This window comes from Saccopteryx bilineata, chromosome 1, assembly GCF_036850765.1.
Source record: "Saccopteryx bilineata isolate mSacBil1 chromosome 1, mSacBil1_pri_phased_curated, whole genome shotgun sequence".
NCBI classification, from domain to species: domain Eukaryota; kingdom Metazoa; phylum Chordata; class Mammalia; order Chiroptera; family Emballonuridae; genus Saccopteryx; species Saccopteryx bilineata.
Window position 1 is genome coordinate 147,756,740 of NC_089490.1, and position 23,450 is coordinate 147,780,189.

Sequence of the window (23,450 nt, forward strand, 5' to 3'; positions counted from 1 at the left end):
ACAATTAAGTACATAGAAGAAGACATAGGTACTCAACTCATGGACCTGGGTTTTAAAGAGCATTTTATGATTTTGACTCCAGTGGCAAGAGAAGTGAAGGCAAAAATTAATGAATGGGACTACATCAGACTAAGAAGTTTTTGCTCAGCAAGAGAAACTGATAACAAAATAAACAGACAGCCAACTAAATGGGAAATGATATTTTCAAACAACAGCTCAGATAAGGGCCTAATATCCAAAATATACAAAGAACTCATAAAACTCAACAACAAACAAACAAACAATCTAATAAAAAAAATGGGAAGAGGATATGAATGGACACTTCTCCCAGGAAGAAATACAAATGGCCAACAGATATATGAAAAGATGCTCATCTTCTTTAGCTATTAGAGAAATGCAAATCAAAACAGCAATGAGATACCACCTCACACCTGTTCGATTAGCTGTTATTAGCAAGTCAGGTAATAGCAAATGTTGGAGAGGCTGTGGAGAAAAAGGAACCCTCATACACTGTTGGTGGGAATGTAAAGTAGTACAACCATTATGGAAGAAAGTATGGTGGTTCCTCAAAAAACTGAAAATAGAACTACCTTATGACCCAGCAATCCCTCTACTGGGTATATATCCCCAAAACTCAGAAACATTGATACGGAAAGACACATGCAGCCCCATGTTTATTGCAGCATTGTTCACAGTGGCCAGGACATGGAAACAACCAAAAAGCCCGTCAATAGATGACTGGATAAAGAAGATGTGGCACATATACACTATGGAATACTACTCAGCCATAAGAAATGATGACATCGGAACATTTACCGCAAAATGGTGGGATCTTGAAAACATGATACGAAGCGAAATAAGTAAATCAGAGAAAAACAGGAACTGTATTATTCCATACGTAGGTGGGACATAATAGTGAAACTAAGAGACATTGATAAGAGTGTGGTGGTTACGGGGGGGGGGGGGAGGGGGGAATGGGAGAGGGATAGGGGGTGGGGAGGGGCACAAAGAAAACAAGATAGAAGGTGACAGAGGACAATCTGACTTTGGGTGGTGGGTATGCAACATAATTGAACGACAAGATAACCTGGACTTGTTATCTTTGAATATATGTATCCTGATTTATTGATGTCACCCCATTAAAAAAAATAAAATTATAAAAAACAAACAAACAAAAAAAACCCCCTCAAAATGTGAGGTGTGTCAGAGAAAACCGTCTGACCAGGAAGGAGTGTTTTTAGAGAGAAACTTAGAGGCCAATCAGAGAAGGGGGGGAGAAACTCCTTACCTTTCTGGTCCAGCAGGGGTTCAGGACAGGGTTAGGCTGCTGGCCAATAAACCTACAATTACAAGTCCAAACAGAATCAGGGAGTAAGCCTGGGAGGAGCCGCTGCCCATTGCTTCCTTGGTTATAAGTTTGGACGGCAGAGAGGGATCGTCCAAGCAGTTAGTACCCTGTCCCAGGTTTCGGCACCAAATGTTGGAATTCATGGAAGTCTGAAAGATCAGAGTAACATTGGAAGGAAGAAAGGAACCCTGCCAGGCACTTCTCTTGGGGAGAAGAGCGCAGGTTACAGACTAGGGGCGAGTTATATAGTGTTTGGGAGAGCCTGAGGGGATACTGAGGCAAAAGTTCTGGTGTGTCCAGAGCCCCTCCTTGGAGCGGCTTGTCTTCTTCTTGGAATTTCTCTGTCTCAAGGGTGATAGTCCAGTAAGAGTGATGTCTGACAGATAAGCGGAACATCAAGTAGGGAGTTTGGAATACACATATCAGCATTAATCAACAATTGAAACACGTACACATAAACCAGATTTAAAAGGGACTTTATTAACTTAATAAAGGTAAGTAGACTGATATTACTAAGAAAAGAATCCTTTATTTCTTTCTTATTTTAAGAGACACTGCACAAACAAGAAAAAAAAAATATTAGAAAAAAATCTGTACAGAACCTTTTATTTACTAAGCCCCAATTTAGGAAAGGACAACGTTAGAGGTCATTAAGGTTTCCAGGTAATTGAACCTACATAAATAATTATCAGTTGCCTTCTTCTACATGAGCAGTTATCAACAAAGCAATGAAAAGGAACACTAAAGGTGTAACGAAAGGACTTTGTAAAAGGAACAGAGATCTCAGGGACTGGTACAGGGCTTAAGTTTTTTGTCCAGTCTCTGACTCTATAGGAAGTGCTAAGCCTAACCCCGCCTATAGCAACAATGTTCCTGAGTTCCACCCATCAACCTAGCCTTGCCTCCCAGAATTTTCAACTAAGTCCCGCCCCATAGGGCTAGTTAATCAAACCTCCGCCCTAGTTCCCTCTCACATTTCACATCCAACCAATCGCAACTGCGCTGATCCCGCTCCAGGACCTAACGGCATCTCGCCCCGGAGGAAGCCAGCGGTTTTCAGGTCCGTCGCCTCTTTTACTGTCCCTCCGGGCCTTGAACCTTTAACTGTATTTCACAGCTCCCAAGGCCCCGCCCCTTTCGCTGGGCGTTGAGCAAAAGCCGAAAATAGGTGTCTTTTGCGCGTGCGCAAGTTGTGAGCTGGCTCTCGCCTCATCTTCACTTGCCTCTGAGCTCCATTCTCACCTGGGTCCGCCATTTTCCGGGCTTGGGTCGGCCTTGTCTCAGGTCCGGTGGCGGAGGCGGAGAGCTTGGCCTTGGGGAAGGCAGAGATTAGAGGGTGGCTCGGATCGCCCGGGCGTTACTTCAGAGCCCGACCCGCTCCGCCCGTGGCTGTTGCTCGTCCCGAACTCCCTGAATCGGGCACTCTAGGCTGGGTCCAGTCGGCTGAGAACAAAGGGTGGAGAACAACCCTTATATTTAAATATAATTTGCTTCTAGAAGCGTCCTTTGCTCTCTTTCCAGAAAGGAAAAGCATCCCTGCCTTTCCCTTCCCGGGACGAGAGCCTCACTTGGTCGTCTCTGCGCTGATCTGCGGATTTCGGCGTGTCCGGTGAGCAAGGGGCTGGCATTCGGCTCCACTACGTCCCCGCCTTCCCTTCTGGTGCAGGAGATACTAGTTAATCTTGATGTTACCCTGCTTGCGGGCACCCGTTTGCTACCTTATATCCGGGTGCATTCAAGTGAACTAATTAGTAAGTATATTTTTAACTGTCATCGCGGAATGCAGCTATCCATTGTAATCATTTGTGTGTAGATCTTTTTTGAATTTCACACATAAAGTATAATCATCTGCCATTTTTAGCTGTTGTTTTTCACCTTGTACCTTGTATTTCTTTAGTGCACTTGCCAGGACCTCAATCCAGTTCATGTTGAATAGCATAGAATTTATATCATTACCTTGTTCCGGATCCCAGAGAGAATTATTCTACCATTTTACCATTAAATACATGATTATTGTATGAGTTTGTAGATTTTTTTTTTCTAGTAAAACGTGTTCCCTTCTAGTTCTGGTGGGTTAAATTGTTATCACCAATGAACATTATTATAGAAAAGTCACTACTTTGTATCTTAGGAGATAAGTTATATGTCTTTTTCTGTTAAAAAAAAGTGAATTATGGGCTTGCCTGGTCAAGGCACATATGGGAGTTGATGCTTCCTGCTCCTCCCTCCTCCTCTCTCTCAGTCTCTTCTCTCTAAAAAATGAATAAATAAAAAAAAACTTAAAAAAAAAAAAAAGGCCCTGGCCGGTTGGCTCAGCGGTAGAGCGTCGGCCTGGCGTGCGGAGCCCCGGGTTCGATTCCCGGCCAGGGCACATAGGAGAATCGCCCATTTGCTTCTCCACCCCCCCCCCTCCTTCCTCTCTGTCTCTCTCTTCCCCTCCCGCAGCCAAGGCTCCATTGGAGCAAAGATGGCCTGGGCGCTGGGGATGGCTCCTTGGCCTCTGCCCCAGGCGCTAGAGTGGCTCTGGTCGCAGCAGAGCGACGCCCCAGAGGGGCAGAGCATCGCCCCCTGGTGGGCGTGCCGGGTGGATCCCGGCCGGGGCGCATGAGGGAGTCTGTCCCTGTTTCCAGCTTCAGAAAAAAAAAACAAAAAAAAACATGAATTATATTAATGGATGATTCCATTTTCAACCACATATTATTCTTAGGACAAAGTGAACAAGGTTTATGATTAATATCTTTATTATTCATTTGTCTATTGCACTAATATATTATTTGCACTAATGCGTATGATTTTTTTTTTAATTCTGCCTCTGGTTTTGGAAATACTTGGGAAAACAGTGTTTTCGCCCCTATAATGGAATGTTGAATTTTTTTTTATTTGGGGATTCAGCTGGTTAATCAATTTGTAACTTCTGTTTCCTTTGTGGGTATTGTTTAAAGTGCTAAATATTTTTTTCTTTAATGACTGGATATAATCAAGTGTTGTCTTTATTTTAGATCATTGCTGGAAAAGTTGTATATCTCTCTCTTAAAATTACTTCATTACTTGTACATTTCCATATCTATTCCCTAAGCTTTTTTTTGTAGTCTTTCTGTAACTTGTGTAATTATAATTAATTCATAGCTTCTTTTGTCTGGGCTCTGTTCATAAAGAAAATTTCTACAGGTTTTTCGACTTCATTCGTTTTCAAAGGACATTAATTTTCAAAGGACACATGGCTGACTTTTCTAATTTTCTTTATTAGTTTTAAGGTATCATTAATTGTGTCTTCTTTTCACTTTTCTTTTTAACCATTTATACCGTTCTTTTCCCAACCTCCTGTGGTTAGCCCATTTTTACTGATTTTTTCTTCTCTGAGATTTGATGATATTTATAGGTCTATAAACATATGTATACAACCCCAGCTGTGGATTTCCAGTGCTATATGAACAGTTATTATAATTTTCTGATTCTGTCCTGCCATTTGAGTAATTCTGACTCACTAAAGTAAAATATGTGTGCGCCTTATCCCTATAATGTGCTTCACTATATATAGCATCTGCAACCACCTGATAGTTTGTTAATTTACTGCCTTCCTTCAAGAAATGATGTATTCCATGTGTTTCAGGGTTCCTCTGTTTTGTTTGGTGCTGTATCCCCTATGACTGCATGTGGTAGATTCAGGGGAGATGTTACCTAAGTGAATATGAAATGAAGGAGAAGAAGGTAGGGGCCTTAAGGGAAGCTACCTTGTTCTAGACATAGGTTTTACCCAAGAGAAGTTATTCAAAGATAAAACATTTGAATAGAATATTCATTTGTGTATCCTGCAAGTGTGCCCAACAAAGTTCTAGGCCAGACCCTGGTAATGTTAGGGAATAAGGTCCTCACTAACTTTGAAATTGTAAGTGTATGTTCACAAATGTACTCACTGGGCATTTCAGCTTTGAAGATAAATAGACCTGCATACACACCTGACAGAGTGGCTCTCTAATTGGGTAACATTGAGTGTGTAGTTAATTGACTGTAAGATTCATGAAGTATTGATATGTATTAATAAATAGTAATAATATGATTTGCAGAGTTCCTATAAAAATAAGTAATTTTTTTGCAAAGGTATGGGCATGTCTTCACAGTCACTTGCACATCATAGTTGCTCAAATGGAACCTGTTATTAATATAGTAAAGAATATTACAGTTTTTATTGGCTTTCAAATATATACTTGATCCACTGCATTGAAAGGAACAGTTGTGTTTTCATTATTTGAAATTTGTATATATTATTGTACTATCAGATGACCCACATTGCCAACTTAGGTATTCTTCTGTTGCTGCTTCTGTACAGGTAAACTTATGCCGCAGAATTCAAGTGAGGCAGTGTTCTCTGCCTCCTATGTGTGCAATTTAGACAGTTGATGCACTTTTTCAAAAACTAGGTTTCAGGGACCCTGCAGCCCATGTGGGGAACTTATTGATCAGGGGCTGAGCAGTAATATTTATTAGTCTGCCAAGGGGTGCAGAAGTAAGTAATATTGGGAATGGAGCACCCAAAAGTGGTATTTAAGTCAATGCTTTTTTGGGTTTGATACAGTATATATTCATAATATATTCAAAAGTTTGAAGGTATTGCCTGATACTGTTTTTGCTTCTCAATATCATGGGAAAACTGCCAGTTCAACTTTTAGACTACAGTGAACTGAACTTGCAAAATGAGACTCTTTAAAAGTAAAAAAATAAAAAAAACTCAATAAGAACCAGGTAATAGTTTTCTAGTTCTAGATGAGGTAAGATTATTCCACCTTCTTACAAGAGCAGTGTGTGTTTGCTTCAGTGTCTTGGGCTGGGTGTGTGCGTGTGAGGGTATTGTGTGTGTGGGGGAGGTGGTGGTGTTTGAGGGGAGTGGTCCCTTATAGTGTGCTGCAGCATCCAGGCTCATGATTGTGTGAATTGTGGGGAGACCTAGAGGATCATGACTCTCTTGCCTCAGCTGTAACTTCTCAACATTCTGTCTTTCTTCATGAAGGGGAACATGGGTGAGGAAAATAACACTGCCGAGTTCCAGGAAAGCATGACACAGGTCAGTAAGAGCTAATAATTTCCCAAGAATATTCTCAATTAACCATTTGTCGATCTGATTGTTTAAGCAGGGATCTGCAACCTGCTTCTGTGTTAGTCTACATAGAATGTATGTCACTTAGTTTTTCCATTTAGTTGTGTACTCATTTATTGCTTGTCGTATGTGTCCAGACTCGGGGTCGAACTCATGGTATCTGGCACTCCACATTGACTCTTTATCCACTGAGCCACCTGGCTAAAACTGGATTGTATGTCTATTTTTTTTATGTTGAGTTTTATAAGTTCCCTATAGTTTTTGCATATTAATCCTTTATCAAAAGCATTGGCAAAAATGTTCTCCCATTCAGTGGGTTTGCTTTTCATTTTGTTGATGGTTTCTTTTGTTGTGAAAAACTTTTTAATTGATGTACTCTCATTTTTAAATTGTTTTCTTGGTCAAAGGTATAGATCTTAAAATATACTGCTATAAGAAATACCCAAGATTTTAGTGCCTGTGTTTTCTTCTGGAATAATTGGGTTTCAAGTCTAATATTTAAGTGTTTATTTCATGTGAATTTAGTTTTGTGCATTCCACATTGTGTTTTTATTCATTAAAACTTCATCCAGATTTGATCCAGTATTTCATGTTACACTAATCCCTGAGTGAGAGAGAATGAAGAAGGTGAAATTGTTTCTGGAACAAGGAATTGTTGGTGTTAGGGTGGAAATTACAACCAAGTCCTTACCATTATTGATAGGTTCTGTATACTTAAGAAAAATAGCAGATAATGAAACCAATTTTACCATAGACTAATTGATATAAATAAGAGTCAAGTTTCCACAGCATCTCATTAACATTATAACAAAAAGAAGCCATTCGAAGACCTGTTGTGTTTCATTCATATAGTTTTCCCTAAATTTTCCTATATGCTCTGGACTGTTCTGGATCATGATAAGACTGGAATTGCTTACCACCACATTGTGGAGATAGAAATTGTGTTTTTAGGTGTGTTGTGATGTCTGTGATACAGGACTTGATCAGTCAGGAGCATGTGTGGGGGAAAGAGAAAAAGATCTGATGGCTAAGTCTTGGGGTTGATGTTAGAAAACCATACAATCTTCAAATATCATGTAAATGGATTTACTGTGCCCGGTATTGTCAGTATCATCTCAACTCGGGATTGTATCATTCTGAAAAGAATGTGTGGGATGTTTCAGGACCCATTGGTCTTTGAGGATGTGGCTGTGGATTTCAGCCAGGAAGAATGGGCTTTGTTGGATCTCACTCAGAGGAGCCTCTACAGAGATGTGATGCTGGAAACCTTCTGGAACCTGGCCTCCCTAGGTAAGAAAGGCAATATTCCTAGGTTCAGTTGTTTAGATAAGAAATCTGACAAATTGACCTTATTCCTTATTTTAGGATTTGGGCTGAGGAATAAGAATACATTGGTAAATATGACAGACACAGTCAGGAACCCTATGAAATGTATGCTTGACCATGAAAATAAACATCTGTGTATTGAACTGCTTTTTTATTGTTATTGAAAGCCTCTAGACTTACTGAGGGTTGAAAGTGTGGGCATAGACTTCAGGGGTCACTGTGGGACACAGGGAAGTTTATGGTTTGGGACCTCTTGACAATTTTGCTGACTTCAATGCCCTTTACTGAATGACCACCAGGAAAACATAAAAGCTAAGGATGTTAGGTTTATTACTCAGTCAAGTGAGAAAAACACATGAGGCAGGGAGTTGTGGTGGGTCACAGTCAGAGGGTATTGGTATATTTTACAGGATTTGAACTTTGGTTGAGTGATTTGAGGATGGATCTGTGGATCAAGCTGTATTAGTTTCTGAGGCTTTTTCTTTTCTTTTTTTTTTCTTTATTTTTTTGTATAAACTTAATTAAGAACACAGTGGAGAAGGGAGGGGCCCCTGACCAGCAGGGGAGGAGAAAGAGAATGATAGTGGTGAATAAGAAACAGGTTTTTGCGAAGGGAGGGGAGGGGGCTCTCAGAGGGAAGAGACCCGAGCACAAAAGAGGTCCGCAGAGGGACCAGAGAAAAGTCCGGAAAGAGGGGCGCCCCAGGGGGTCAGACAGGAGGGAGAGAGAGTTGGGAGTCTGCGGAGAAGGAAAGATCAGGACTGGAGGTTTTAGGTGAGATTTCTCTGGCAAGAAAAAAGCCTGTGCGGGGGAACAGGTGGCACAGAGATTAAGGATGGGTATGCAAATAATTAGAAGCCGTATATGTAAGAGATCTCCAATCAGTTCCCAGCTTTTTTGGCAATACTTAAATTGGTGAGTGTGTTAACACCGAAAGTCCCTTCAGGAGGCTAATTCAGTGGGTTCTGTGGCCTGGCCACAGCAGAGAAGAACAACAGTTTCTTCTTCTTTAGGGAGGGAGATTCCTGTGCCCCCACGGCTGCCCTCAGTCCTCGGAGTGGTCAGATTTGAGTATTAGCGTCCTAAAACTCAAGGTCTGGCCACGGATGGAAAAGGTAACATGGATGTGCTTGGGGACGTCTCTACAAGCACACGCACTCGGATGGACAGAAAAGACTTCCCTGACGTAGCTACAGTTTCAGACAGGGAGTCTCGGCAGAAAGAACTCAAGGGTGGGTGGAGGCAGGGGTGCACCGTGCGCCGAAGTGGGTGGAAGGTCGGAGATCCTGGTTCTTTCTCGGAGGGGATGAGGAAGAGGAGCGGTCCTTGCGGACTTCAACTCCTCCCAGGTTTTCGGCACCAAAATGTAAGGTATTTTTTCCCGCCAAGAAGGAAGGGAGAGGGCTGAGAGCCACCAAGTGTGGAATAGTAAAAGGCTTTATTAAGTACAGCGCATCCTGCCCAGCAAGGTTCCCTGGCCCCGCGGTAAGATGGAGGCCAGGGAAGTTGCTTCTGAGGCTTTTTACAACAAAGTACTGCAAACTGGGTGACCAGATACAAAAGAACCTTTTTTTTTTTTTTTTTCCAAAAGCAACTTTTTGAAGTCTGAAACCAAGGTGGTAGCAGGGCCATGCTCCTTCTGAAGCTCTATGGAAAAAATCCTGCCTGTCTCTTCCCAGCTCTGGTGGTGGCCAGCAGTCTTGGTATTCTTGACTTGCAGATGTATTTCTCTAAATCTGCCTCCATCTTCACACAGACTTCTCGGTTTCTAAGTCTCTCCCTCTTTGTAGGACAGTAGTCATTGGATTTAGGGCCCATCCTAATCCAGTGTAACTTATCTTAACGTGATTACATCAGCAATGACTCTATTTCCAAATAAAGCAACATTCTGAGATTCTAGGTAGACAAAAATTTTTAATAAATATGTTTATTTTTAGAGCAGTTTTAGGTTCACAGTCAAACTGAATGGAAGATACAGAGATTTACCATATACCCCTTACCACCCCATGCACAGCCTCCCCACTGTCAGCACACACCACCAGAGTCCTGCATTTGTCACAGTTGATGAGCCTGCACTGACACATGATCATCACCTAGAGTCCATAGCTTCCATTAGGCTTCACTCTTGGTGTTGTACCTTTGTTGTTTGAACAAATATGCGATGACGTACACCCACTGCCGTAATATCATGTAGAGCAGTTTCACTGTCCTAAAAGTCCTCTTTCTCTGGCTGATTCATCCCTCCTTCCCTTGTATCTCCTGGCAACTGTCGCTGTTTTTACTGTGTCCATCGTTTTCTCTTTTTGAGAAAGTTATGTATTTGAAGTCTTACAGTATGTACCCTTTTCACATTGGTTTCATTTAGTTAGTAACACATTTAAGGTTCTTTCATGCCTTTTATTCAATTTTCTAGATTGTTATTCATCCATTCATGTACAGGAAAACATCTTTCTGCTGCCAAGTTTTGGCAATTTTGAATAAAGCTGTTATAAATGTGTGCAGGTATTGTGTGGGCATGTTTCCAACTTCTTCGGATAAATTCTAAAGAGAATGACTGTCCGGCCATGTGGGTGTGTCTTTTCCTTGTTTTTCACTGTACCCTGTCTCAGAGTAACCTTGTGTTAGATTGGTATTCTGCGAGATGACTCATGTTCAGCAGGAGTACAAAATGTCCTGGCTGTAAGAATTAGACCAGGCTAATATACTGCGCATTAGATAAGAATGTCAGATCACTTTTTAATTTTTACTTATTGACTTTAGCGAGAGTGGAATAGAGAGAGAGATAAAGAGGCAGGAACATCGATCTATTCCTATATGTGCCCTGACCAGGGATCGAACTTGCCACCTCTGTGCTTTGGGTCTATGAACCAACTGAGCTATCTGGCCAGGGTTCAGATCAGTTTTAGACATCAGAGGCTTTGTTGCTACTCCTCTGCCATAAACATATTTTTGTTAAACATTTTCTTGCAGTTAACGTCACACTTGGTGCTAAGTTTGCAAAATCAGAAGACCAAAGTGTCAGCCTTGTCTCCTGGAAATGTTCGTGGTTCCTTATTGTTTTCCTGAATGTGACATGCCTTTCTGTTTAACAGGGTACACACTGCATACACCCTGGCTGATCTTCCAGTGGAAGCAGGAGGAGGACCTGGAGATGACAAAGAGAGGGCCTGTCCAGGGGGAGCGCCAGGAAGGCAAGAGTTCTTGGGAGAAACTGTCTAGGTTCGGGGTATTCATTTGAAAAAATCAAATGAAAGCCAAAAACAACTGTTTTGTCTGAGATACAATTTTTCACATACACCATTGATTACTATTTGACTTTTTATTAACAGTCTTCCTTGTTTTGTAAAAGACTTTCTTTGTTTGTTTTTGTAAGTTGGTATTTGGTCATGTGCATTTTACACTGTTCCTGTTTGTTTTGTTCTCCCAATAATACCCTCTTCGTATTACTGTCCATGAAAATCTTCATGGAATATTTCTCATTCAGTTTCTTATCATTTGACCCTGTACTTGGAAGTAGAGTCTTGAAATAGCCACTCTGCAAAAGCCCTGTGTTCAAAGATGCCTTTACCTTTCGTTTCAGATTCTGACACTCAACTTAAGACTAATGAATCAGTCACTTCACTAGATATTTATGAAGAAACAGTATCCAATGAACAGGAAATAGTAAGATTTAAGAGAAATGATGCCCAGTCATCTATCTTATACCAAAAGTGGGAATACCATGGTATTGACTATAAGAACAAAAACCATGAGAGACATTCGAGGTGAGTTCCATTCATAAAAAAGAAAGTAGTGCCTCATCATAATATCTTAAAATGTTATGAAATGTAAAGAACATGTATATAAAACTTGTCAAAAGGTGTAATTTTATAAAGAATTTTTACAAGATTTTTTACTCAAATGAGACTGCGATTTTCATTGTTTGATATAATTCTGTTATAAGCAGCTATGAGAAAATTCCCATAAGTCAGAAACTCAGTGATACATATGCAATTAACAGTTCAAGTGCTATAGAGATGTTCAGTGAAATTTATGTACTTTTACTGATCAATGTCACCTCATTGAATTAATTTCAACATAAAAAACAAAAAGTTCCTGTCCCATTGGCTCAGTGATAGAGCATCAGCCAGGCATATGGATGTCCCGGGGTCAATTCCTGGTCAGGGCAAACAGGAGAAGTAACTATCTGCTTCTCCTCCACTCCCTCTTTTTCTTTTCTCTCTCTCTCTCTCTCTCTCTCTCTCTCTCTCTCTCTCTTGCCTCCTGCAGTCATGGCTCGATTGCTTCTAGCACATCAGCCCCGGGCCCTGAAGTTGGCTCAGCAGGGCTACGCATCAGGCACTAAAAATAGTTTGGTTGCTATTGCAGCCACAATGAACTACTCAGAGACCAGATGATATGCTCTCAGGGGCCAAGGGGAGACAGCAGTCCCAGTCAGCAGACCAAAGAACTGAGGCCTGGTCCCCAGCCTTACTCAGATATTTATTAGAAAGTACAAATAACTCAAGGAAGCAGACAGCAGAAGTTTTCAGTGAATGAAGTAAAGGACAAGTTATTTGCTTCCTTCTATCTCTGTTCCGAGAGCCTAAACATTTTCTATTACTAAATCTTATCCTGCTGCTTCACTGTTTTCAGCACACACTGTCTCCAGTACATGGACAGAAAGGTCCCTGGACTCTTGTCTGCTCAGAGCTTTTACCCTCCTGCACCTCACTGTCTCTAATTGTAATTCTAACTGTATTTTCATAGGAGATTGCTATATATCCCCTTTTTTGTTTTAGTAAAGATTAACATAGAGAAAGATGATTGAGTGGTTGCAGTGGAAGGTGAAGAGCAAGCATAGAGAGAAACAGGTTTTTAGGGGTCACAGCTGTGTCTATATTTTGCAAAAGTTCTTTAGCATGCCTCGTTATATGTATCAAAGTGTCCCAGGTGATATCAGGCATGCCCTGAGTACTTGGTAGCATGTTAGGTGTCCTCTTTTTTGGGTTCATTTCCAGGTGGATTTACTATAAGCTTCTGAATCTCTGGGACTGGGTTGCTTTATAGGGGTGGATGCTAATTCACAATGAGGCATTACATTTCTCACTGGTATCCAAAGAGGACCTGTTGATGACAAAATTACAACATATCCTTAAACTCGGGTTAGCAATCTGACTAGATTCTGCCACTTAGGGCCAGCTAATATGTCCCAGTACAACACGAGAGGCTTAGGCTATTGTTTGGCTTGGTATAAAATGCCTTTCAGCTGCTGTTAAGTCCAGATGAGGAAATGTTTTAAAAATTAAGAGTAAAAAGAGCTTTATACAATTGTTTTTGTGGGGCAAGTCTCTTCTCCTGACTCCCCTTTTTTTGTTTCTGTAGTTGGGGCTTAAGGATGCCATTGGCTCCTTCTGCAATACCTGTAAGTTTCAGTGAATTTCTCAAGCTCCTGAAGTCCCTAAGAATGTTTTAATGTTCCTTTTTATTTTTTTTTTTCAGGACAGTCCTTGTTTTTTTTTGTTGTTGTTTTTTTTTGTTTTGCATTTTTCTGAAGCTGGAAACAGGGAGAGACAGTCAGACAGACTCCCGCATGCGCCCGACCAGGATCCACCCGGCACGCCCACCAGGGGGCGACACTCTGCCCACCAGAGGGCGATGCTCTGCCCATCCTGGGCGTCACCATGTTGCGACCCTCCTGGGTGTCGCCATGTTGCAACCAGAGTCACTCTAGGGCCTGGGGCAGAGGCCACAGAGCCATCCCCAGCGCCCGGGCCATCTTTGCTCCAATGGAGCCTTGGCTGCGGGAGGGGAAGAGAGAGACAGAGAGGAAGGCGCCGCGGAGGGGTGGAGAAGCAAATGGGCGCTTCTCCTATGTGCCCTGGCCGGGAATCGAACCCAGGTCCTCCGCACGCTAGGCCGATGCTCTACCGCTGAGCCAACTGGCCAGGGCCAGGACAGTCCTTGTTTTAAAATACTTCCTTCCTCTTCTCACCTTTGTCTATTTTAGTATCTTCTCTTTTTTGTTCTTGACTTTCCACAAACTTTCTACAACCCACACAAACCTTCTGTAACTTGCACAAATCTTCTGTAACTTTCTTAAACTTTATCTATTCAGTAATAACTAGCTTTCAGAACTTATTTACTTTCTTCTTTTTCCTTTTAAAAATATTTCTATACCTTATATCTTTTTTCATATAATTTCTTTCTAATTAATCAGAATTTTTAATTTCTAAAAACCTTAATTTCAATGAGGACTAAGTTAGTAATTAGTAATTTTAGATTGATACTTCTGTGAACATATTTTAAGACCCTTAGACACCAGTACTTTTATTGGCAAACAAACATTTTTTAAAAAACATGTTTTTTGTAAACCTAAGCAAAACATCACTTTTTGTTAAGAACTTTAAACAGATTAAATTAAACTAGTAGTGATATCAAATGTATTTGTAGACTACCTGGTTAGAAAAATTTAGAATACTTTCATATTTTACAATAGTATTAATCATGTTTCTATTGTTCACAGGATTATATTAGTTCCCAGGTCTCCAGAAGAAGGTTTTATTTTTATTTCTTTTTTTTTTTTACAGAGACAGAGTCAGAGAGAGGGATAGACAGGGACAGATAGGAATGGAGAGAGATGAGAAGCATCAATCATCAGTTTTTTGTTGCTACACCTTAGTTGTTCATTAATTGCTTTCTCATATGTGCCTTGACCGCGGGCTTTCAGCAGACCGAGTAATCCCTTGCTCAAGCCAGCAACCTTGGATCCAAGGTGGTGAGCTTTGCTCACCAGATAAGCATGTGCTCAAGTGGGCCACCTTGGGGTCTTGAGCCTGAATCCTCCGTATCCCAGTCCAACTCTCTATCCAGTGTGCTACCTCCTGGTCAGGCAAAAAGAAGGTTTTTAAGATATTTAAATGACTGGGTTTCTCTTACTCCTAAAATTACCCATAGTCATTTTTTTTATAGCCAAATTTAGATTATTCCAGTTATATAGTATTAACCCCAGTTTTAACTTGGCTTGATAATTTGCATAAACAGAACAAGAATAGTAATTAATGAAATGGGCTTAAAATCTCCTTTGATGGAACTTTTTTGTATTTTTCTGAAGCTGGACACACGGGAGAAATAGTCTCCCGCATGCGCCCGACCGGGATCCACTTGGCACGCCCACCAGGGGGCGACGCTCTGCCCACCAGGGGGCGATGCTCTGCCCCTCCAGGGCATCGCTCAGTTGCGACCAGAGCCACTCCAGTGCCTGGGGCAGAGGCCAAGGAGCCATCCCCAGCGCCCAGGCCACCTTTGCTCCAGTGGAGCCTCGCTGTGGGAGGGGAAGAGCAAGACAGAGAGGAAAGAGAGGGGGAGGGGTGGAGAAGCAGATGGGTGCTTCTCCCATGTGCCCTGGCCAGGAATCGAACCCGGGATCCCTGCACGCCAGGCCGACGCTCCACCACTGAGCCAACCGGCCAAGGCCTGATGGAACTTTTAAAGGAATTTTTAGATTGAATTTTAATTAGTCTCTCAGGGCACACTCAAAAGCCAGGCTACATGGTTGCTGTTAGGCTCTTCCAGTAATCTTTCTAAAAATATCTTTCTTTTCCATACTTGTAACAGGTTTGTGGCCTTGGTCACAGACTGTCTAACTTCCCAACCCCGAGGTCTCTCCTGAAGGTATTGTCCTAAGGACTATTCCCAGAATCTTTCCAGGGTGGGGGAAGTTGCTTATGGGAGAGGGATGAGGGGAATTTGAGACTTTAAAGGTGTGATTTAAGGGAGCCCTGGATCCAAACCTAACATTCCACCTTTTTGTTGTTTAAGGAAAAAGGGTGAAGGTCTTTTCTTCTGAATCTCTTCCCTGCTGGTTAGAGTTGATCAAGTATCTAAGGGGAGAAGCTGGTCTGAGGTTTGGGCTAGGTTGTGAGAACACTTTTTACAAGCCCTTTCCAATTCTAAGGAGTCATTTCATATTCCATCCATGTTGCCTTGACCTTCTCCTTGGGAAAAGTCTTTTTCCAATCTTCTAAGTCTGAACTTCTCTGGATTGTGAGCAAGAGAGCAGTTCAATTCTGATCTGAAATTGCATTTGAAAGAGTCCTGTAGCTGTAACATGAGACTCCATTGCCCAGAAGAAAGGGAATTCCCCATGAGGAGGAGAGATGAAGGGAAAGAGAAATCCCTTGGCCACCTGATCTTTAAAAGTGACCTCACCACAAGCATTCAATGGCCATTCCCCTGCTGCTTGTGTTCCTTACAAAATGGGATGAGCACATGTCCTTTTCCTTTGCCAGGCTTTGGGAGGCCATTTCTTCTGGTTCCTCATGTGGGGAACCACTTGTCGTGACGATAATGAACTACTCAGAGTAGCAAACCTGTCATTTGGTTCCAATTCCTCACACAGAGCCCCACATGTCATGGTGACAAAAACTACTGAGACCAGATGAAACGCTTCAGGGGGCTGAGGGGAGGCAACAGTCCTGGTCAGCAGACTGAATAGTTAAAGCCCTATCCCCAGCCTTACTCAAGATATTTATTAGCCAGTACAAATAACTCAAGGAAGCAGAAAGCAAAAGTTTTCAGGGGTGAAGTAAAGGACGGGGAACATGCTGACTTCTAACCTCTGTTCTGAGAGCCTAAACATTTTCTGTTACTGAATCTTATTATGCTGTTTTGCTGTCTCCAGCATGAACTGTTTCCAGTATGGGTCAGAGAGGCACCTAGACTCTCATCCACTAAGGGCTTTCACCTTAGGTCACGTTGCTGTCTCTAATTACTATTCTAACTCTGCATATTTTCATAGTATATTCCTACAGATTGTGAGTATGGCCCCAGATGGGCAGAGCATTGGGCCCAGATGGTTTTCACTGGGTTAGTCCTGGTGAGGGTGCATGTCTATCTCCCCTCCTTTCACTTGTAAAAGAATTTTACAAAATTAAAAAAAAAACAAAACTTGGTGATAAATACTGTGTATTGTAAGACGCTCTGTGAGAACTTGCAGCTGATAAACCCTTAGGGCAATGGTTCTCAAACTCTTAAAGTTGGGGCACATTTAAAATCCTACAAATAATTGTAGGCACACTATATTCAAATTTCTGAGAAATATGTTAAATAGTTAAGTCAAATGTTAAAGAAAAAAATATAAAATCCAAGCATGCTTTTATGGTAATTAAGCAAAATAAATACGACAAAATTAAATTTATTCTGACATTGAAAAACATTTTTATGTTACATTTTTTGAGTTATGCTTTTTAGAATATATAACAAAGAGGGGTTAAAAAATTAAAAAGTGACAAAAGTCATCTATTTATATGTATATAGATACATTCTTAGTAAGATTTAGTAAATTTGGGAGGTCCCAGTATGAATTGTGTTTTTTCATTCTTGTGTTTATGAGAAACATGAGCCTGATGTGTCCTAGTAATTTCTTCAATGTTTGGGCATATATTTGAAAGGCAGACTCTCATTTCCTTGTCAATACATTGAAGAATTTCTCTCTTTTTACTCTTAATTGTGTTGAATGCAGAAAACCCCCAACATACATATTATATTAACTTTACACCAAAGTACAGTGTTACCTTGAGGTACGAATTTAATTCATTCTGGAACTGTGCTTGTAAGTCAGTCAACTTGTCTTGTATATCAAACTGCCAGTACTGGACCTGTACGCTAATGAGCCAACTAGCGGCAGCTTCCCTAATCGTGACTCATATCTCAGAATTTTACTTGAATCTGGAACAAAAATTTGGACCGAGTCGCAGCTCGTATCTTAAAATTTCATATGTTGGCATGTTCATATCTCAAGGTACCATTGTATAGAAGAAATTTCCCTCCAGTTTTTCTGGAAAATATGGGGGGTATTTTAAACAATCCAGCACCATAGCTTAACAGCCTTTTGCAACCCAATCTGGCAATTAAGGTGGGGGTTGGACAGAATGTCAGCTTAAAGCCAATTCTTCACACCGCTGTCCCCTAAAAATCTAAATTCCAAAAACACTTGGGTTTTTTGTTCCCCAACAGGTACATATTTCTCTGGAATACCATAGGGTGCACTTGGAAATCTAGGGTTCACACTTTGAGAACCACTGCCTTAGGGTGAAAAACATGCACAATTACTGAAAATATTAAAAATATTTATTACTAATATTGTGCTTTTTATTTTTAAAAGAAGTCATGTGGTGAAGAATGTCTATGAATGTGACCACGAAAATCAGTGTGGAAAAACCTTTGGCCAAATTTCAAGTCTTAACTTACTCCAGAGAACTGCTGAGGTGCAATCCTATGAATGCCGTGAATGTAAAAAGGTCTTCACGGATCACGTTTCCCTGAAGACCCATGTCAGTTCGCACACAGGAGGCAAACCCTACCAGTGCAGGGAGTGTGGGAAGGCTTTCCATGTCCTCGCCTATTTCAGGAAGCACATGAAAACCCCTGTGGAAGACAAACCCTACAAATGTCAGCAGTGTACCAGAGCCTTCGGCTGTTCTTCATTCTTCAGGGCACATATGAAACTTCACCATGGACAGACAAACTGTGAATGTGAGCAATGTGGTAAAACCTTCAGCTGTTCTTCATCCCTCACAGAGCACAAGAGAATTCACAGTGGAGATAAGCCTTACCAATGCAAGGAATGTGGGAAGGTCTTAAGTTGCTCCTCCTCACTATCCAAACATAAAAGAATTCACAGTGGAGATAAGCCTTACAAATGCAAGGAATGTGGGAAGGCTTTTAATTCATCTTCTCACCTCAAAATACATTTAAGAATGCATACTGGAGAAAAGCCTTATGAATGTAAGGAGTGTGGGAAGGCCTTTAATTCTTCTTCTCGCCTCATAATACATTTAAGAATCCATACTGGAGAGAAACCCTATAAATGTAAAGAGTGTGGCAAGGCCTACAATTGTCCCTCCTCTTTAAGTATCCATATGAGAGAGCACACTGGAGAGAAACCCTATAAATGTAAGGAGTGTGAGAAGGCCTACAATTGTCCCTCCTACTTAAGTATCCATATGAGAAAGCACACTGGAGAGAAACCCTATGAATGTCTGGAGTGTGGGAAAGCCTTCTCTCTCCTCAGTTCCCTTAATACGCATCTGAAAAATCAAAGTAAAGAGAAACCCTATAAGTGTAAAGAGTGTGGAACAGACTTTAGCTGTCCCTCATCCTTCAGAGCACATGTTAGAGATCATACTGTCAAGACAAAGTATGAAAAATATGAATGTAAGGAGTGTGGGAAGGCCTTTAGTCATCGCTCATCTCTCACGGCACACTTGAGACTGCACAGTGAAGAGAATCCTTATAAATGCAAGGAATGTGGGAAAGCCTTTACTCGTTCCTCCCACCTTACATTGCATGGACGGACTCACACTGGGGAGAAACCCTATGCATGTAAGGAGTGTGGGAAAGCCTTTAGTGACTCTTCAGCTCTGACTGTACACATTGCCCGAATGCATAGTGGAGAGAAGCCTTTTGACTGTCTACAGTGTGGGAAAGCCTTCAGTTCTCTCCCATCGTTTCGAAGTCATGTAAGAAACCACATGGGGGAGAAACCCTATAAATGCAAGGAATGTGGGAAAGCCTTTATTAGTTCCTCCAACCTTACAGTACATGCACGAACTCACAGTGGGGAGAAACCGTATAAATGTAAGAAATGCGGGGATGCCTTTATTTATGCCTCATCTCTTAGTGCTCACATGAGGACACACACAGGGGAGAAGCCCTATGAGTGTAAGGAATGTGGGAAGGCCTTTAGTCATCCCTCATCTCTCACTGCACACTTGAGACTGCACAGTGGAGAGAATCCTTATAAATGCAAGGAATGTGGGAAAGCCTTTATTAGTTCTTCTCACCTTACAATGCATGGACGCACTCACAGTGGGGAGAAACCTCATGAATGTAGGAAATGTGGGAAAGCCTTTACTAGTGCCTCATCTCTTAGGACTCACATGAGGATACACACAGGGGAGAAACCCTATGAATGTAAGAATTGTGGAAAAGCCTTTATTAGGTCCTCCCACCTTACATTGCATGGACGGACTCACATTAGAGAGAAGCTTCATGAATGTAAGAAATGAGGGAAAGCCTTTTATCTGTTCTGCAGTTCTTAGCATTCACATGAGGACGCACACTGGGGAGAAGCCCTATGAATGTGTAGGAAAGACTGTCTTGTCTACTTTCTAACTCACATGAAAATCCTAGAGAAAACATGCAAATGTGAGGATTATGAGAACATCTGCAAAGCTTTTCAAATCTTAGGCAACGTGAGATCTCACACAGTGGAGGCATCCTATGACTTTAACGAAGTAGTTAATTTTTCCTCATTTTTTTGAAGACTTCTATGAATTCACAATTGATAACCTCTTGTACATAAACCACGTGTTAACATCTTCAAAAATATTGCTTATTACAAGTCAAAATTTCTAAGAGCTTGACCAGGTTGAGGCGCAGTAGATAAAGCATTGGACTGGGATGTGAAGGACTGAGGTTAGATACCCTGAGGTTGCTGGCTTGAGCACAGATTAATATGGTTTGAGCAAGGCTCACCAGCTTGAGCTCTCATTCGCTGGCTTTAGCAAGGGGTCCCTCAGTCTGCTATAGCCCCCCAGTCAAGGCACATATGAGAAAGCAATGAGAAACTAAGGTGCCACAGTAAACAATTGATGTTTCTCATCTTTTTTCCCTTTCTGTCTGTTCCTCTCTGTCCCTCTCTCTCTCTCTGTCACACATACAAAAAAAATTCCTAAGAAAAAAGGGTGTAAGAAAATTTGCTCTAGAAGCAAATATCAGTGTTTCACCTTTAAGTTGGCTCAATGGTTTCTGGTTTGTATTTTCTGATATGAATAATTAAGGTGATAAATTTTTCTCTAATGCTTTTCCACTCTTTTATTCCATGGTGCTTTTGTCACTAAGTTGTTATGTTGTTTCTGTCACTAAGTGAGGGAGTGTGTTTCTTCATATCCAGGTAGGGGTGGTCCTTTTATTTTTGTTTGTTTCTCATTAATGAATGCTAAGTGTGCAGTGATCATGGTATGCACCCTTGAGTATTTATAATTTCTTTTATATTTGCTTTTGTAATTGGTCATTTCATTTTTACCTAGTTAGTCCAATACTGGAAATTGCATACTCAATATTCTTCACTCCTTTTATTATTTTTGAAGTCATCAGCTTTTTCTATTCAAAGCTATTCAAGAAGTGTTTCATCTGATGTTTTTGTATTTCATTCTTTGTCCTTGCTCCTGGCTGATGATGGAACACCTTGTGTTTTGAGAGTACAAGAATACCTTGTGACTAGAAAGCCATAATAAAGTCAGTTTACTTCTTTGTTGATTTGGGCATGGCTGGGACTCCATTTCCCAGAACCAATTTCATATACAGTTCCTGGTTAGAGTTGTCTAAAAGAGAGTTTGTATGTGAATTGGAAGACAAAGGATAGAATCCCTTACATGAGTTTAGTAAGGCCATGATACTGGGAGACAGAGTCATAGGTTCCTGGTGGACTAGTTTCCAGCTCATTTCTCTGATCATTGGCCTCACCAATCAGTACTGGCTCAAGAACATTAAGTCCTTGATGTTAGTTTTAGTTACCTTGGAGGCAGCAGTTCCATAAACTTTCCTATAAGTTGCTTCATTATGGCCATACACAGCCTCTTAGACTTTGACAAGTTTTAGCATTGTCATCCTGCAGATGTTACACTCCCCCTGACACATCAACTGATTATATTGACTTGGCCCCAGTTTGGAGCTGGACTGTTGTCTTCTGCATAGTCCAGTCCCATTATATCATTACTCAAGTGGAAAGATACATCTGTGTAAGTTCACTGTGGTCTCAAAATAAAAAGGGCTGTGGATAGTGAGGAAAATTGGATATAAGTGAGGTATCAGATAGGGTGTCATCCCATTTTAGTGGAGAAAGATTTATATTTGACATCTTCAAACAAGATTTTACCCCTGCCTTTTTTGTTTTTTTGTTTTTTTTTACCTAAGATGTTTTATTGGTTTGTGCTTCAGGTACGTTTAGCCACACTTATTTCTTCTATTATATTTCCCCCCATCTCTAAAAGTACAGTCCTGTGTTGCATACAGCACATAAATCAGCAACGGATGATGGTTGTCCCAGAAGATTATGAGATGAGACATTCCTATTGCCTGTGAATTCTAATGTTTGCACAGTGACAAAATTGTGTAATGATGCTCTTCTCAGAATGTATTTCAGTTGTTACATAGAGCCACACTGTATACCTGTAGCATTTCCCGTCATCATTTTCTATTTTATTAAGGAATCTGAACACTACTGTACAGAAGTGTGCTAATCCTAAGTGTACCGCTTGATGGAATTGCACATAATGTTTACACCTTGATAACTGAACACTTCCATAACTCCAGAAAGTTTACTCATCTGCCTTCTCAGTAATTGCTCCAGATGACGTCAGAGTAATGGCGGGGTAGGAAGCGATACCGATAAATCTCCCCAAAACTCAACAAGATCTTCAACCAGAAACAGAAAAACCTATCCTTGGAGCCTCCAGATGTTTCGCAATACACCTGAAGGTATGGTTGAGTGAAAAATTGGCTAAATATATAACCAAACTCTGAAGGAAATAGGGAGTGAGAAATGCTCCGCCTTCCTCACTAAACTAAACGGCGGCTTTCTCTGAAAACTGTGAATATAGAAACTGAGGCGGGCAAAGGGGATGAATAGATCCAGGCCGCGGCACAAAGGGCCGAACCAGGCTGTGGTACGGAGATCCAAGCCGAGTAATTGCTCCACAGAGGAAAGCACGATTTTATCTTTAATTATAACTTATTAGCTTTGCTTCTTATTGATTTAACTTTTATTTATTGATTGTAGAGAGAAAAGAAAGGAGAGAGAGAAAAAGAGATTGACTAGTTCCACTTATTTATGCATTTCTTGGTTGATTCTGTGTGTGCCCTGATGGGGATGAAACTCACAATGTTGGCGTATCAGGATTTTGCTTTAAGCAACTGAGATACCCGTCCAGAGCTTTGATCTTTATATAAATGTTAAAATATAATACATGGTTATATGTTTTGCTTGTTTTCTCTATTTAATAACTGCTTTTCCATTGTCATTTTGGCAGACACTTATTTCTCTTGATAAATGCTCTGTATGTGGGAATATGATTAGTGGATCAGGGTAGGTTTCAGGTGTGGTTTTGGTAGGTATTTCACTATTTCAGAAAGGCTGATAGCACCTATAATTCTAGATGCAATAGATGAATATTCCAGTTGGTCTAGATACCTAGCCATCACACACTCATTTTAGCCATTCTGCAGAAGTTGTAATTTTTTGGTTTTGATTTTAATTTGCATTTATTTATTCTGTAATTATGTAGAATACTTAAAAATGTTTTAAAATTGCCCTGGCTGGTTGGCTCAGCGGTAGAGCGTCGGCCTAGCGTGCGGAGGACCCGGGTTCGATTCCCGGCCAGGGCACACAGGAGAAGCGCCCATTTGCTTCTCCACCCCTCCGCCGCGCTTTCCTCTCTGTCTCTCTCTTCCCCTCCCGCAGCCAAGGCTCCATTGGAGCAAAGATGGCCCGGGCGCTGGGGATGGCTCTGTGGCCTCTGCCTCAGGCGCTAGAGTGGCTCTGGTCGCAACATGGCGACGCCCAGGATGGGCAGAGCATCGCCCCCTGGTGGGCAGAGCGTCGCCCCTGGTGGGCGTGCCGGGTGGATCCCGGTCGGGCGC

The 23,450-nt window shown here is 41.3% G+C and overlaps 1 protein-coding gene across 2 annotated transcripts; it reads left to right on the plus strand.

The window, feature by feature from the left end:
* Positions 1 to 2,537: 2,537 nt before the first annotated feature.
* ZNF266 (zinc finger protein 266) lies at positions 2,538 to 23,262 on the plus strand. 2 transcript variants are annotated; one of them, XM_066272171.1, is made up of 8 exons: positions 2,538 to 3,099; positions 4,959 to 5,056; positions 6,354 to 6,407; positions 7,604 to 7,730; positions 10,859 to 10,957; positions 11,347 to 11,530; positions 17,911 to 19,267; positions 22,019 to 23,262. In XM_066272171.1, exons 2-8 carry the CDS (start codon positions 5,042 to 5,044, stop codon positions 22,049 to 22,051), a joined length of 1,869 nt encoding a protein of 622 aa, XP_066128268.1. In that variant the 5' UTR covers positions 2,538 to 3,099; positions 4,959 to 5,041; the 3' UTR covers positions 22,052 to 23,262. The 2 variants fall into 2 exon arrangements, with proteins under 2 accessions (XP_066128268.1, XP_066128257.1); XM_066272160.1 differs by having other exon boundaries at positions 2,541 to 3,099; positions 17,911 to 23,260.
* The last annotated feature ends 188 nt before the right edge of the window (positions 23,263 to 23,450 follow it).